Source organism: Xyrauchen texanus, chromosome 8 (assembly GCF_025860055.1).
Source record: "Xyrauchen texanus isolate HMW12.3.18 chromosome 8, RBS_HiC_50CHRs, whole genome shotgun sequence".
Lineage (NCBI taxonomy): Eukaryota > Metazoa > Chordata > Actinopteri > Cypriniformes > Catostomidae > Xyrauchen > Xyrauchen texanus.
Window position 1 is genome coordinate 25,351,236 of NC_068283.1, and position 17,775 is coordinate 25,369,010.

General features: G+C 38.8%; 1 protein-coding gene across 3 annotated transcripts in view; it reads right to left on the reverse strand.

Moving 5' to 3' along the window:
* LOC127647453 (AP-2 complex subunit alpha-2-like) overlaps positions 1-17,775 on the reverse strand; it is a 39,131-nt gene that overhangs the window by 8,449 nt on the left and 12,907 nt on the right. Inside the window, exons 5-15 of one of the 3 annotated variants that reach the window (XM_052131705.1) lie at positions 14,731-14,832; positions 12,322-12,581; positions 11,916-12,084; positions 11,632-11,769; positions 11,110-11,292; positions 5,262-5,359; positions 4,845-5,076; positions 4,551-4,736; positions 2,900-3,036; positions 2,497-2,559; positions 2,018-2,086 (exon numbers count right to left, since the gene is read on the reverse strand). In XM_052131705.1, coding sequence (XP_051987665.1) covers positions 2,018-2,086; positions 2,497-2,559; positions 2,900-3,036; positions 4,551-4,736; positions 4,845-5,076; positions 5,262-5,359; positions 11,110-11,292; positions 11,632-11,769; positions 11,916-12,084; positions 12,322-12,581; positions 14,731-14,832 — 1,637 coding nt within the window. The remainder of the gene's footprint in view (positions 1-2,017; positions 2,087-2,496; positions 2,560-2,899; positions 3,037-4,550; positions 4,737-4,844; positions 5,077-5,261; positions 5,360-11,109; positions 11,293-11,631; positions 11,770-11,915; positions 12,085-12,321; positions 12,582-14,730; positions 14,833-17,775) is intronic. The other 2 variants (XM_052131706.1, XM_052131707.1) reach the window with 2 other exon arrangements.

A 17,775-nucleotide genomic window follows, 5' to 3' on the forward strand; every position in this document is an offset into this window, starting at 1 on the left:
ATCATCTTAATCCTGGTCATGGAGGAAAAGTCTCAGTTGCCTCAGCTTCAATCCACACATCTTATGATGATGCTCACTGTGCATGACACCGCAGAGAATCGCAGCATTTGGAGGCTCATGCTACTCTCTGTGATCCACAAACAACTCACCACGCACCCCTTGAGAGTGAGAACCACTAATCGCGACCATGAGGAGGATTCCCCATGTGACTCTACCTCCCTAGCAACCGGGCCAATTTGGTTGCTTAGGAGACCTGGCTGGAGTCACTCAGCACGTCCTGGATTCAAACTCGAGACTCCAGGGGTGGTAGTCAAGATGTCTTTAAGTAAATTACTGCATTTAGATGTACACCAGAAAGCTGTGTTCTTGTTTACATGCCCTACATAAGCAGCGTACTCTTGACTCCCATTTACATGCGGATCTGTCAGTAAGAAGCTTTCTCCACAGCAACATAATTACCCTTTGACGCTTGTGTAAATAACAAAAATGATATCTGAGGAAGACTTCAAAATGTTATTCTGTTACTTCGCTTTATTTTAAGATACTCCAGAGTTGTTGCCGTTTGTTTCCTTACCCTTCTCTCGTGACCTGCTGTGGAATTACCCTTCAATAGTGTGGTTTCCCCTTTACGTAAAACTCTTGAGATTCCCTCAATGTACAAGCAATCTCTTTATATGACGTTTCAGAACACTGCTTTCTGCAAAAACCCTGGAATAACCTGCTTTCTTAAGTGCATGAAATGTGGCCAAGTCATAAAAGCCTTTACTGTAAAAGACTGTGTAGATAAAAAGGTTTATACTGCATTTCCAACATGTTGTCCAACGAGTTCAGCATGGGCTCCGTGGTTAAAGCATGCTTTCGCCACCTCGTCTCATTTCTCCGGCTGTAGGCAGCACGGAGCACCGCATGTGAGGCTCACGAGCCCAGTTTAAACTGTAACCTGAAGACACAGGCTGCGTCTGAAAATTGGTAAATGCTGCCTTCCGTAGCTGTATAAGGATGAATGAAGGTAGGATGAAATATGGTGCTTTTTAAACTGTTCAAAGAGTTCCATTCATACAAAAACAGTTGTTTAAACCATTAACTGACGAGGCAGCTATCTACATCTTTCCGATGCAGCATATGTATAAAACAGCCCTAAACAAACAAAAGTGTAGCTCCGATCCCAGCATCCTCCATGGGTGTTGTTGATTTTGTTCTTGTTGTTCTTGCTATTGAAACACGCTTGCATATAACGTCAGAAAAAATGGCCGATACTAGGTAACGCCACTACGGTGGTTCCTTTTGTGAATATAAATGCAACATGGGAAAAGTCTCCTCGGGTGTTCAGTTCCTCGTGAAAGTTCTCATCTAAAAGGTTACTGAGGGATCAGTACCAGGACTATAGTTGGGAAAGGGCCTATTTACTCACCTTAATGCCAATCCAGATGTGTATGACTTTCTTCAGCAGATCACCAAGATTTTATATAAGAATATATCAGCTCTGTAGGTCCATACAAAGCAAGTGAACTGTGACCAGAACTTTGAAGCTTTAGAAAACACAACTATCCATTTAAATATATAATTTGGTCACTGTAACTGATGGCCATGTTACAGGTTAAATGTGGATTATCTGCAGAACAAAAAGGTGTCTTTTTCCAACATTAAATAAAAAGTTACTTGTATGTTTTTTCCTCACAGCATGTATATTGCCTTTATTGCTGCAATGTACATTGAGTGAGAAATCCATTTGATTTGCATCTATTTGATTCAATTTATTGGTTGATCCGGTTTAATACTCAAACTAAAAATAGAGTGTGAATCTTGGCCATTTTAAACACTTTTTTTTCCCTACAGAAAATATTCTAACAATAACAGTAAATGTTAGACAGTAAAAAAAAGACAAATAAGTCAATAATGATCTCCATTGTGGTTCAAACTTATTTGTCCATGATTTAGGTCCATGACTGGGGTGATGGTGCTAGGAGATTATCGGGTGAAAGAGTGGAAAGAGTGAAGTGGGTAAGTGAGCTCTTACTTGTTGAGCAGTTCGTTTGACTCAGGCAGAGGAGCAGGATCTTCAGAGACCGCAGAAGGGGGAGCAGAACTGAGAGACCAAATGCGAGAGATGCAAAGAGAGAAGAGTGACCCCAGGAGATGGAGAGGGGTGAAAAGCGTTAAGTGTGAAAAGGCACAGATTAAGGATGTTAGGAACAGCGGTGAGCCAGTTAAAAAAAAAAAAAAAAAAAAGAGTAGCGTGAAGCAAAAGCAGGGAAACAAAACAGAGGAGAGAAAAGGCAGAGGTTAGTATTAGCATTAAATATACAGCCAAATAATACAGCACCAATGTAAGCTTTTCATATTACCACAACACACCTCAGTTTACAAATAAAAAAAACACTCCACAAACAGCACATTTACACAACAACATCTATAAAGAAGCAAGAAAATTAAATGTTTATATGTTGACTATTGACTGCCAATAAGTTCTGCTGTAGTCTACCACTGGCCCCTTACTCAGAGTCACCAGGACCCTCAGCCAATAGGGATTCAGAGCTTTCAGTGGGAGGTTCCAGATCTCTGCCATCATCCAATGAAAAGCAAGGACGTGAGACGAACAGACATTCACACAAACATGTGCGCATACACCAAAATGAGGGCGATGGAAAGAGGGGAGGGAAGAGAGAAAAAGAAGCAAGAAAAGAGAAAGTCACATATGCAGCAAGATAAAAGACAAGATTACACAAACACAAAAAGGAAGGCAAAAAGAACGAGTGATAGAAAGTGAAACGACAGAAGAGCCAAAAGCTTGACAGACAGATACAACATCTGAGCATCAGGACATGTTAAAATATTAGTGTTCTTCACTTCAGTTAATTAAAACGACAGAAACGGGACACTTAAGGAGATTCTCATTTACCTCAGGAAGCCATCATCATTGATACCAGCCTCTGAGAAAACATCAACCAATAAGCTGCCTGCACTGGAAGCAGCAGCAGCAGCAACAGGAGGGCCCGTGCGGATCCCCAGAAGGTCAGCAGATGGGGATGGAGTGGACTGAAAGAGATAGTCATTTCACAACAATGTACTGTTTTAATAAGGAGTGGTTGAATTGCTGAATGAGCCATGCCTAATATATTTGTGTAGGGGTGTAACATTATTAAATGTTCACAGTACAATAACCTTCACAAAAAATACCATGGTATCAGTTTTAAGGTGCCTTGCTAAAATTATCAGAAAAACAGCAATGAGTCATCTAACTGGATAATGGCCCAGGATGTGATGTTGGGGCATTTTTCTGGCTGAATAAATAAATAAATTTGCCATCCTCTAACTGATTTTTGAAATGCAGGCAACATTACAAATTAGAATACATACTGTAGGCCTATAAATCGCCCTTTAAAACTCTCTCTGCTCTCACTGCAAACAAAAACCAGCTGTTAGGGGTGATTACCCACAGGTGCCAAACCCTTCCCGCACTCACTCTCTCGGCCTCGCTCTCCACAGATGTCACTCAGTCATACCCCATCACCAAAGATGATTATGAGTCCCTTCCCGTGCCTACATACACACGCACATGAGTGAGCGAGCGATAGGCCGAGAGGGAGCTGCGATTTGATCACACTTTTTTCAAAAATGTATACAAACTGGCTTGACATCAACATTGAATATTCCTTGTGGGTCTTTTAAATAACCATAATAGTCACACTGTGGACTTCAGCCGATTGGTAGAGGGAAATAAAGGTTCAGGCTTTGACATTTCAGTGTGCTTTCTCTGCTATGCAGTTCACATGTGTGGCTTTTAAAATGAAGTGACGTACAGCTCAATTTAGATATTTATTTGATCAAGATTATATGATGCTGTGAAAATGTATCCGATTCTCTTTTAATTGAATTGACATTTACAATGGAAACTTTCATTCCTTTAATTGGATTTAATAAAAATTTTAACCGTTAATTATAAATGTCAAAGGTTTGATAACTGTCTCTTTTTAAAACCATGCCATACTGTGACACCGTTGCATGCCTAATTGTGTGCAACTGGAAATCAAGTTTGAATCAAGATTTGACAGTGGTTGAATCAGGATGTGTACAGTGGGTGGGAGTGTTTCAGGGATTGTTCTTTATTTGCCAACTTCATGCACAATGCAAACACGCCAGACATTTAATGTGCACTTGTGCCTGCAAAGGCTCAAGTCTGGATCTGTATTTTTGTCTCTGCATGTGTGTGCATGAATATTACTACAGAGAGTTAATTTATGTGTGCATGTAAACGGTAGAAAATGAACTTTCTTTTGCCCACTTAAAACAGAGGCTGGTAAATGTTTTGTTTACATGAACTGAACAAAGCATTTACATACAAGGCAAAATTCTTAGAAACTGCATTGAAACCTCAATGGAAGGCCAAAAGGGCCAAAAATGTGAAAATGGCGCAAAACTACTACTCGCTACTTTGAAAAAAAGTACCCGCATTTGGCTGGTGGAGGGTGTTATTTTCATACCCCATATGTTACTAAGCAAATAGGAGTGAATCTCAAACCATTGTTGGCATGTGTGTTTGTGTCTCTCACAGCATTAGATGCAGCAATGGCAGAGCTGTCTCCTCTCTCTCCCCCTCCATTGAGTTCCCCTCCCTCTCTTTTTCCCTCCTCTAGTTCATTCACAGATACGGCTCCTGGTCCTTTCTTCTTTTTCAGTTTGGCCAGGATGGATGACTCTCTCTCTGGGAATGGTGGCATCTCCTCCAGCACTGTGGCCTAAACACAGAGAACGATACAGTTAGACATGATTATGCAAATAAATGGTGCCACATAAATCAAAGAATGTGCATGTAAAAGGGTGTGTCCATTTGCATGTGATCTCACCAACACATCAGTGCTAGCAATGGAGGAAAGTTTGAGATACTCCACAGCTCTCTGCTGAAGCTCTACATCACTATTCCTGATCTGGCTGTCAGAGCGCAGCACTTCCTGAATGGTGCTTTTTGTCTCCGGAAACAGATTAATGAACTTAATATAGGCAGAAAGCAGTAGGGCACGAGTGGGAACCGAACATAGGTGAAACTTAGAGTGGAGCAGGTTAAACTGAACCAGAGGACTAGTGAGATGGAACAAGGGGTAATAAGAGATAAATCATAGGCAAGATTAATTAAATGGAGAGAGGGGAATAAAAGACAAACATGGAGACAAAAAACAAAGAGGACATCATTTATATAACATTAAGATTAAAACGCTTCTACAACTTCAAGTGTAATATCAGCAAATGCTGATGAACTTACTCACCTGGAACGAGGATCTCCAGCAATAAGATTACCAAACTCTCCAAGGATGTATCCTCCAACTTTCACCATATTCTCATGACATGCTGGAGCCTGCAAAGCCTGTGGTAATTATGAGACAAAGAAAGCATTAGACAGTTTGCAAAACAAGTTTATTTTCTGTAACTACAGTTCACAATCGAATAATCTACTCAGGGGCGTCGGACTGGGGGGGTAAAGGGTACCGAGTACCCAGGGCCCGAGGCAGGTGGGGCCCCTTAGAAGTCAGTTTTCTATACATACATATTTGGTACGGGGGCCCAGCAAGATGGTTTGTACCCAGGGCCCAAAATTTGGTGCTACGCCCCTGAATCTACTGACAATACATGCAGTAGAGCTACACGATTCTGGATAAATTGAGAATCACGTTTTTTGATGTTGCTGCTTAGAATAAAGATTACGATTCTCTCACGATTCTGATGATGATTTTGAAAAGTGCTTATTTCAGTGATTTACAAAACCTGAACATAAGGGTTCTAAATATATTTTCAGACAGTCAGCATAAATGTCATAGATAAGACTCCAGCTGTTAACTGAATGTCTTCTAAAGAGATAAGATCACTTTTGGTGTGAAAGACGATTCCGGTAAGCTTTACGAGAGGGTAGAGTTCAAGCGGTCACTTGTGTGATTTACCGTTGCCATGATACAGAGTCAATCTCACGTTCTCCTCTCGGTCAAGACATCCAGGATTAGCACACAGACGCACCATTGAGAGTAAAGAAACAGAGAAATACAGATCTAAACCAAAATCACGAAGCTTCTGTACAGCGTTCCATTCTTTTTCACAACAAAAGCAATTGTGTCGACTTAGAAGGCATTAATTTAACAGCTGGAGGCATATGGTGTTTATGCTGACTATCTGTGATTTCTGGAGCTTCAAAAATCAGACCACCATCCACTTGAATTTAAGGGACCTACCTAAGATATTTTTACAAATTTTCTTCAAATGTATTCTGGTGAAGAAAATCATACACACCTGAGATATCATGAGGTTGAGTAAATAATGAGAGATTTTTCATTTTTGGGTGAACTATCCCTTTAACAGTTCTGTTAACTAGGTGTTGCACTGGTATGCAATCTCAGACAATCTCATATGTGGAGGCAGCTGAGATTTGTCCTCCGCCACCCGGATTGAGGCAAGTCACTACACCACATTGAGGACTTGGAGCATAATTGGGAATTGGATATTCCAAACAGGGAGAAAAGGGAGAGAAAGTCCAAAAAGTCTGCTACAGATCACCAAGCACCAGAACATGTTTTTCCCTCAGGACATTCGCCTCATGGACAGTTTAAACTGCCCCCAAATACTTTCCTTTTGTCAATACAAACATGTGCAACATTCATTCTAGCATTTGCTACTTATATGCGTATTTCATTTAAATTCATTAACATATCCTACCACCTCTTCTTCAATATATTACATCACCTACACATACAGTATCTCACAAAAGTGAGTACACCTCTCACATTTTTGTAAATATTTGATTATATTTTTTCATGTGACAACACTGAAGAAATGACACTAATATAAAGATATAATCAAATATTTACAAAAATGTGAGTGGTGTACTCACTTTTGTGAGATACTGTAACTGTATTACTGTGTGGCAGGGCGGAGGTCGGGCCGGGTCATGATTCTACACACCCGGTCCCTTATCAGGCTAATCAAGCCTCCGAGAGGGATAAAGGCCGACTGCGGAGGATGGTGCGAGAGAGAGAGAGAGAGAGATCGTTTATGGACATGTCCGTCTTGTGTGTGTTTTGTCTTTTAAGTTTCTCATTAAAATATTATTTACAGACAGAGGCAACAAGTCCAAATGTAATTAAATTCCAGATCAATTAAATCATACCAATTACCAGGGGGTTAATTTGTACTTTGAAGAAAATTATTTCTAATTATTTATTTAATACCATTATATATATACAGTGGGTACAGAAAGTATTCAGACCCCCTTAAATTTTTCACTCTTTGTTATATTGCAGCCATTTGCTAAAATCATTTAAGTTCATTTTTTTTCCTCATTATTGTACACACAGCACCCCATATTGACAGAAAAACACAGAATTGTTGACATTTTTGCACATTTATTAAAAAAGAAAAACTGAAATATCACATGGTCCTAAGTATTCAGACCCTTTGCTGTGACACTCATATATTTATCTCAGGTGCTGTCCATTTCCTCTGATCGTCCTTGAGATGGTTCTACACCTTCAAACCAGCTGTGTTTTATTATACTGATTGGACTTGATTAGGAAAGCCACACACCTGTCTATATAAGACCTTACAGCTCACAGTGCATGTCAAAGCAAATGAGAATCATGAGGTCAAAGGAACTGCCTGAAGAGCTCAGAGACAGAATTGTGGCAAGGCACAGATCTGGCCAAGGTTACAAAAACATTTCTGCTGCCCTTAAGGTTCATAAGAGCACAGTGGCCTCCATAATCCTTAAATGGAAGACGTTTGGGACGACCAGAACCCTTCCTAGAGCTGGCCGTCCGGCCAAACTGAGCTATCCAGGGAGAAGAGCCTTGGTGAGAGAGGTAAAGAAGAACCCAAAGATCACTGTGGCTGAGCTCCAGAGATGCAGTCGGGAGATGGGAGAAAGTTGTAGTAAGTCAACATCACTGCAGCCATCCACCAGTCGGGGCTTTATGGCAGAGTGGCCCGACGGAAGCCTCTCCTCAGTGCGAGACACATGAAAGCCTGCATGGAGTTTGAAAAAACACCTGAAGGACTCCAAGATGGTGATGAATAAGATTCTCTGGTCTGATGAGACCAAGATAAAACTTTTTGGCCTTAATTCTAAGTGGTATGTGTGGAGAAAACCAGGCACTGCTCATCACCTGTCCAATACAGTCTCAACAGTGAAGCATGGTGGTGGCAGCATCATGCTGTGGGGGTGTTTTTCAGCTGCAGGGACAGGACGACTGGTTGCAATCGAGGGAAAGATGAATGCGGCCAAGTACAGGGATATCCTGGACGAAAACCTTCTCCAGAGTGCTCTGGACCGCAGACTGGGCCGAAGGTTCACCTTCCAACAAGACAATGACCCTAAGCACACCGCTAAAATAACGAAGGAGTGGCTTCACAACAACTCTGTGACTGTTCTTGAATGGCCCAGCCAGAGCCCTGACTTAAACCCAATTGAGCATCTCTGGAGAGACCTGAAAATGGCTGTCCACCAACGTTTACCATCCAACCTGACAGAACTGGAGAGGATCTGCAAGGAGGAATGGCAGAGGATACCCAGATCCAGATGTGAAAAACTTGTTGCATCTTTCCCAAAAAGACTCATGGCTGTATTAGATCAAAAGGGTGTTTCTACTAAATACTGAACAAAGGGTCTGAATACTTGGGACCATGTGATATATCAGTTTTTCTTTTTTAATAAATGTGCAAAAATGTCAACAATTCTGTGTTTTTCTGTCAATATGGGGTGCTGTGTGTACAATAATGAGGAAAGAAAATGAACTTAAATGATTTTAGCAAATGGCTGAAAAATTTAAGGGGGTCTGAATACTTTCTGTACCCACTGTATATACAGCAGAGGGACTATAGATACAGGGACTCTTATTTTGAAATGTTTGGCTCCACTGCTTCCAGCTGCTCATTCAAAAAGATAAGGGAAATAAAACATGCACTCTTACAATAATCTACAATGTATTACAATATAAACAATTAGAAGTAAACACTGTTATATTTCATCAACACTACATCATCATCATTAACAGTTGATCTTTAGGGATCGCTTGTCATACATTTCCGATATGGCTTAATAATTGCGGACTGGTCTGCAACAGCTAGAAACACTCCCAGCCCCCACGGCCTCGGAGAAAATACAACAGTGCCACATTTTTACTGTGAAGGATGCTGTGCAAGCATTTATTTAATTAAATCATATTCTTTTGAAGTTTGATAAATCACATTGTTATATCATGATTCCTGTCTTTTCGCCCTCAAATTTAAGACCTTTTTAAATATTCATAAGACTTTTGTAGTATCATTTAAGAAAAGATAAGTCTTTATGACCTTAAATGTTGGAAAACTGAATTTAAGACATTAAGATTTTAAGGATATGTGGGAACCCTGAATATACGTTGCAGAATCATTGTCATTTAGATCAGGTGGGTATCTGAATCGAGATTTTGATCTTTTAACATTTAATTTTGCGCCTCTAACATGCAGTATCGAAAAGACAGTATTAAAAAATATATAATCCAATAACTGATATATATGGTAAAAAAGGAAAATCCTATCATAAATGGCAGATCCTGTCCAAGTGACATAGGAAAGCATGTTCTATAGGGAAGCATGAGCTGCATCTTGCAGGGAAACTTATTAGCCATTATTTTCTGTTTCTAAAGTGCGATTTTACTGGTGAGTGTCATTTTTCTAGTAATATTGTTTTGTTGGTGTACAGAAAGTCATCTATTTAACATTTCTTGTTTCTTTCAGAGGAATATCTGATGTCCACCTCAAGAGTTTGTGATGTAATTTCATTACATATACACTGATTAGCCACAACATTAAAACCACCTGCCTAATATTGTGTAGGTCCCCCTCGTGCCGACAAAACAGCGCCAACCTGCATTTCAAAATATCATTCTGAGATGCTATTCTTCTCACCACAAGTCTACAGACCGGTTATTTTAGTTACCGTAGACTTTGTCAGTTCAAACCAGTCTGGACATTCTCTGTTGATCTCTCTCATTAACAAGGCATTTCAGTCCACAGAACTTGCACTCACTGGATTATTTTTTGTTTTTGGCACTCTTCGGAGTGAATTCTAGAGAACTGAAGCTCCTGACCAATATCTACATTATTTTATGCACTGCAGCTACATGATTGGCTGATTAGATAATCTCATGGATGATTGTTGGTGCTGGATGGGCTGGTTTGAGTATTTCTGTAACTGCTGATCTCCTGGGATTTTCACACACAACAGTCTCTAGAATTTACTCTGAATGGTGCCTAAAAAAATATATATATATATATATATATATATATATATATATATATATATATATATATATATATATATATATAAAATTCAGTGAGCTGCAGTTCTGTGGATGAAAACTCGTTGATGAGAGAGGTCAACGGAGACTCCACAAAAAAGATTTGTCAAAAGTCTACGGTAACTCAGATAACCACACTGTACAATTGTAGTGAGAAGAATATCATCTCAGAATGCTATTCCGAGCTGTGGGTTGACACAGTTTTGGCGGCACAAGGGGGACCTACACAATATTAGGCAGGTGGTTGTAATGTTGTGGCTGATCGGTGTATCTTCAGTTAAAGGTCACCGTATCATGATCAAATCAAGGGACACAAAAACCTCCACTGTTAGTGTTAAAATGGCACATTTACCACAAACGAATACAAGTTAGTGAGAGAATGTAATACTAAACTCTTAATTGTATGGGGAAAAATAGAAATCCATTGATTTAGCACTTTTTTGGTTTTAGATATTTGACTTGCAGTTCTGAGAGTAATAGTTGAAAATTATTTAAATTATTTAACATTTAAATATAAGGCCCACAGTAGCATGTAACATTATACAGTAAATTGTCTTAATTATACCAAACCTATTAAAATTGTAATTGGTTGAGATTAAACAATATAAATACCACAACTTGTATTGGGGACTTAAATCTCACCAAACCGTAGGAATGGCCCTAGTATTTTGTATCGGAATACAAAATAATTCCACAGTAATCTTTCACAATGTAATCTCGGTAGTGTCGGTAATGATGGTGGAAATACATTTTCTAGACCTTTGGACAAGAGGTAATGTTTGGCATCACATACCTCAAAGACTGTCTTGGCTGCATATCCCTGCACATCATCACGATTGATGACGATCTGGATGACACGATACCACACTTCCTCACTGACGTAATCACCAGCAATGCGGATGAGATTCAGAATGGTGTCCACATACCAGGAGTAGTCTACTGCATATTTCTCTGCCAGGATGGCCACTTTCAGAACCTATAACACATCAGTCAAATGTTATCTCAATGACCTGTGACTGCAAAGATACAAATGGTGTAGAGAATTATAGATTTATCTCAGAATTGTTTTTTTTTTTTTAATCTTTAAGATTTAGACTGAATCACTAGTGAATATTCAGACCAATTTGTGAACCAGTTTGACTGATTCAGTGGAAAAAGAACTCAAATGAACTATGGCTTTTAGCATGTTTTACTCTTCAAAATATGAATGTATATTGCATATAGAAATGTCTACTTCCAGGCCTGGAAAACACCATTTTAAAATTCCCTGATATTACCAGGTTTTCCAAAACTGTGGGAAATGAAACACACACACCATCTCCTCTCTGATAGAGTAGTCGGCTGTCTCCAGGTAACTCAACATCTCTGCGACAATCTGTTTGGCATTGCTGCGGTCGCACATGGCATAGAGCAGGTCAGCAGCTCTCTGACGCACACTGACATCCCTCTCAGTCTGCCAGCCGAACAAATGGAATAAAATGTTGTTAAAAATCAGAACATGAAAAAAAAGAAGAAAAAAAAAAAGATGGATCTGGTGTACACATGGCCAGTTTTATATTTTGCCAAAAAATGGTCTCTCAAGATTGCAGAATAATTTACCTTCAGGGCATTGATGACTGTCTCTATGTGTGTTTTGACTGCCTCGTGGGAAAACTCAGAGCTGGCAAGCGTGCACATGCTCTCCAGGGCCAGGTAGCGCAGGTTAGTCTCTCTATGCTGTAAGAACTGCCCCAGCTGATTACACGCACGCACAAGAAGATTCGGCTCACTGCAGAGAAAGAGGCAATGAATGGAGATAAGCGCTAAATACAGGGCAAAGCTCCAGAATGTGATAGCATAAATTTATGTCAATTTCAAGACTAACAAAAATGTGCGCAGTCATTATTTGTGCAATTAGATTTCACCGATGCATTGAATGAATGTTTATTTCAAGCATCATATGGCCAAAAAAGCACTACAGTTTTTTAACGAAATTGTGAAGTGGAGAAACCAAGACTGTGCACACCTATCATAGTGAATTATGAGAGAGATGGCTTCAAACAGGATGGCATTCTTGGCGTTGGAGTGCTGAACCTTCTTGGACTTGGGTGGCTCTTGGGCTTTGTTGAGGATGGTCTCCAGACACTCCACCAGCCGTCCCTTCACAGCGCCATCCTCAGGTGGAGGGTAGCACTGCAGCAGTCGCAGCAACTTGCAAGAAAGCCAAGGAGCAGGCACGAAGTAATAAGTGTAGTCTTGCAAGTCAGTGGAGGCTGAGGACACAATCTGAGAAAGGAGAAAAGACACATGTGAGACTAGAGCTGCAAAAAGTTATAAGATTAAAGAATTAAAAAAAAAATCCATGGAATATTTTTTAATGATAACATTTTGTTTTTAAAAGTACAGCATTTTAAAAAAAGAATGCAACCTCAATGTGTGGAGGCAGGGCTCCAGACAAAAAAAATTACATAAGAGCCATTTGGCTCCTAAACTGAAACATTAAGGAGCCAAATGTCTGTTTTAAGTCACCAAATCACAGAGTTGTGTGACTTAGATTGCTGTTCAGAAACAAGATAGAAAGCCGAAGACAGCTGATAACCCATTAATCGAAGGTTTAATAAACAGAATATCTTGAGAAGATAAGTTTGCATTGCCTTTTGTCTAAAATCTTCACACCCCTTTCATAATGTATACAAATGTAAGAGAAACAATATTTTTTATTTAGTACTGCCCTTCAGAATCTACATTACAGATACTTACATTAAGTATAATATGCATATAGTAGTGTGTTGTCATCTTGAGCATCAATGAATGTTTGCACCTTGTGTAATAGTTGTCCCTCAATTGTCCTAAGTGTCAAAAGCTTGATAACTAACACACACACACACACACAAATAAAATGTTGATCACCATATATGAATGCCTCCCAGCAACCATTTTTGTCGCAGTCTGGAGCCCTGGGAGGCATTTCAAGTTAAATATAAATATATGGTGATCAATATTTTATTAAAGCTACAGTATGAATGTGGAAGATATAGTCACTGTATTTGACAAATGTCATCAGTTTTATGGCATTGCTTGTTTTTGAAAGACATTCAAGAGTTTTTGTTAAAGATACTCAAAGTATGTTCTTGGTCAGAAAAAGCTACAACTAGAGCTGTTGGAAAAAATTGTTTCAGCGATGCATCGCGATTCATACTCAAACGATTCTGAATCGATTCTGAGTTCAGTTTAAATCACAGCAGAGCAGTGCTGTGTGCCAAAGACAGATGTGGAAACAAAGATGTGAGTTAAGTGCATACACTAAAGTCAAATGCATAAACATGACTGTTTGCAGACCAGCTTTATCAAACACAACCATTTGTGCCAGAATGAAACTATGATCCCGACATTATTTCACAAACCCACGAACATAGCAACGGGAGAGTTTATTTGTGATAAGAAGCCAACAAACAACATGAAAGACGAGCTTGCACCCATAATTGCACTGATTTGCACACAACGGGGGAAAACACAGAAGAAAATAATGAGGCGGCAGCGGTTCGGGAGATGTTGATGTTTTCATTTAATAATTTTTTCTCCATTTCATTAGCTTTTGTCATTGCCGGTCACTCGTTTGTCAGGACAGTGCGCAAACCTGATGATAAAGGTTTTATCTTCTACTCACAGAGCAAACAGATAGAACAGTGCATACGGGATGCTTGATACATTTCTGAAGCACCAACTGCGCTATTTAAACCGCTTTACTATCACCTGTGCAGGTGAGGAGAAGAGAAGCTGACAGCTGCACTCTCATAGAAGCAGATATATCTCTCATCCTGGACCAGCAACTTCCATTTGTGCTTAAAAATAATAAATAGCATGGCATAGATTCATTTTAAATAATAATTAAATACTATGAAATGATTTACAATGCTTAAACAAAAAATAAAAAGATTATAATATAATCAGTTAAAGTAATAGTATTCAGTGCGTTTTGATGGAGAACCAATATTATTTTTGTGCTTTTAAGAGATTTTAAAAGCTAAAGGTTCTAAAGAAAGAAACTGAAAAAACTGAGATACTCTTTTTTTTTTTTTCTTCTTCTTCTTTTTTACTATTGAACCATTTATTTAATCTTTGTGGATGTTCCATGTTTTGTTCACAGCTCATACTGAATGTAATGTCAGTTTATGTAAAAATACAAAATACATTTTGAAGAAACTGAAAAAAGAAGATATTGAAGGACAAGATGCATCGAGAATCGTTTTATAATCGAATCTTTACCCTTCGAATCGTAATCGAATCGTGAGGACAGAGAAGATTCACACAAGATTAGACTTTTTACTGGTATCTCATCTTTGCATTTTTACATGATAATTTTCTGAAATACATAAACCAACCTAATCTGGAAAATCTGTCTACAGGCTTCTGAGCCTCATACACACAGACTCACCCTGCTAAGACGAGACACGGCAAGTGACACACAGGTCTTGAACTCATCTGGGTTCTTCTGGCTGAGACAGGTGATCAAGGAGATTGCAGCAGTCACCACACCCTGAAAGAAGAGATCAGAAATATAACTGGCAAGAACCACACTGAAACCAGCTGTTCTGTAAATGCCATTATAAACAGAAAAACACAGTATAAACCGATGTGCATTAATATTAGGTTTTTTTGGTACAAGTTTGATGTACCACATCGATGAAGTAGACATCGCACCTCGTCAAACTAACAAAAGCAACAGGCGGCACAGAAGCGTTTCTGCACTCAAAGGCAGCTGGACGGAGCACAACATAATGCCGGGATCTCGAGTAGCATCTTTCTTTTTTTACTAATTTTAACTTGACAGAGCATCCTAAAAACACAGCACTCATGACTAAAGACGCTGAAATCTAGTGAGTTTCAACGCAACCAAAGTGAGATGCCCCAAAAGCTGCCATCAGACATGAGTACAGATCAACAATTAAACAGAGCAGAGGGAAGTAGCCCAATAACAGGGTTATGTTCAATGATAAAAAAAGCACAACAATATTTAGATTTTTAAAGCCACTTTTTGTATTGCCTAAAAGCTTGTCTGTTGCCACAACTAGGGCTGGGACAACGCGTCGACATTATCGACGACGTCGATGCAAAAAATACGTCGCACGCAAAATATGCGCGTTTAAAGCCACCAAGTTTACAATAGTTACTGTATTCTTTCAATAGCTCTAAGAAAGGGTGGCTGGGTGACCTTTTTATTTTTTTATTGAATGCTAGACATCAGAATGCATTATATTTGCTCTTCTACACTTTTACTTGAATTTTATTTTTGAATCTTGAGTTTAAGAAAAAGGTGAGTGGCAGAGTGTATTACTATATGTTGTTGTTATTTTTATGTGAATGAAGAATTAAAAGATGCACTTTTTTCAGTAAGCTAGGACTATGTGTTTTCAACATAAATGTTCAATTCTGTTGGTTCAGGAAGGACGCAATGACAGGCTGCTGGCTCCCACTGTCGCTGTTAATTTTTATTTATTTTTTGTTGGAAAAGCACTTTCTGTATTAGCTTAAAGCCCTCAAGTTTACATTGGTTACTGTATTCTTTCAATTGCGCTAAACAAGTATTTTGGGTGACCTTTTTATTTTTTTATTGAATGCTAGACATCAAGTTGTTGTTATTTTATTCTGAAAGAAGAATTACAAGATGCACTTTTTTCAGTAAGCTAGGCCTATGTGTTTTCAAGGCTTCAAGGTTTTATTGAATGCTACCTCTGACTAAGAATGCATTACTTTGCACTTGTATAGTCTTTTATTTTGGAATTTTAAGAGCAATAAACTTATATTGCAATGTTAAGGATAATGAAAATTGAATCGAACTGAAAAAATTAATCGTTAGATTAATCGTTTAAAAAATTATCGTTTATCCCAGCCCTAGCCACAACATGATGCAATGTATCTGAATTACAATGTTTTTTACATTTATAATATATTGTAATCAAAATTACCTGTATTTGGGGCGGTCCTCAGTAATAATTGATGTCCGATTAATTGCGATTAATTGCAATTAATTCATAAGCACATCGTGCAATAATTTGATTATAAATTGTGAAAGGGCGGAGGGCGGGCCGGGTTGTGATTTTACACACCCAGTCATCAGGCTAATTAAGCCTCCGAGAGGCATAAAGGCCGACTACAGATGGTGGTGAGACAGAGAGTGTGTGTTTACGGGCAGCTGTCCGTCCTATGTGTGTAAAATCATGACCTGGCCCCGCCCTCCGCCCTGTCACACAAATTTTAAGCAATTGACAGTACTAATTAATATCATGAGCAGGGACTAAAAAAACTATATTTTTTTTAATTTCGGTTCATTCAGAGCAAAACCAGAATTTTTCCATTCTGTTTCAGAAGTTCCGCACCCTTCTTCCAAATGGTTTCCAGTTAGAACAAAATATAACAACGGTTAATATCGATCTATTAAAAATGACAGTACTCTGCATTAAGGTGTGGGTGAAATACCAGTTGCAGTGTTGCCAGATCTCGCAAGAGAAACAAGCAACCTGGTGTGGAAATACACGCCCAAATTAAGCCACTTGCCTCACCAAAAGAAATATGAGAAATATACTTTACCTCTTAATAATGTATTCCTTGTACCTGCCATGTATGTACTGTACAGTATACTGTATGTAGTAGAGCTGCACGATTAATCAATAAAAGATCGCAATCTCTATTCAGACACCCACGTGATCTCATTTCTAAATGACAACAATTCTGGCATGCATTTGTACGGCGGTCAAATTTAAATAAAAATTCACTTCAAGACATGTTTTTTAATATTGATATTTGAAACTTTAAATTGCAATACAAAACACAGCACTCCTACACAAAACACTGAATAAACTAAAATGCAAGAGACAAATATGTTTGCCCGGCTTAGTCGTTTACAAACTGCAGGGTACAGCCACGATTATCTAGGAGTGTGACAGAATCTCTGTTCAGTTCAATATTTTAATAGCCACCCATGCTAAACAAATACAGGCATTATAGAGATTCAACTAAATTCACTACCCGTGCACTGTTTGATCACAGCCAGCTGCTATCAAACACTCACATACGTGTTTCTGCCCATGCACTTGTGTCTTGTGATGAATTCAGCGCTCCTGCACAAGACTCTGCACCGCTTTTAATCAAAATAACCCTCTTTAGGTGAAATTAATGCAAACACAGCTGTTAATGACTTACGAGAGTGTAAACAGACCGGATTAAAGTCTGGATGATATATTAAAGCGAACAGAGCCGTTAATATACAAGCAGACGGGACAAATTCTTCAAAGTGTTAGATCTGTGTGATGTCTAAATGTATATAAGCTGCATGCGGTCTGTTTTTGGCATATTCGAATACAAGTGCAATACCAAATTAACATAGAACTGTTAATGAAGCTTTTCTGCTCCTTTTGCTTTTTACTTAGCATGTGAGAAACAGGCTAAAACGTTTTTTTTATTTATTATGCAGTTTTTTTTA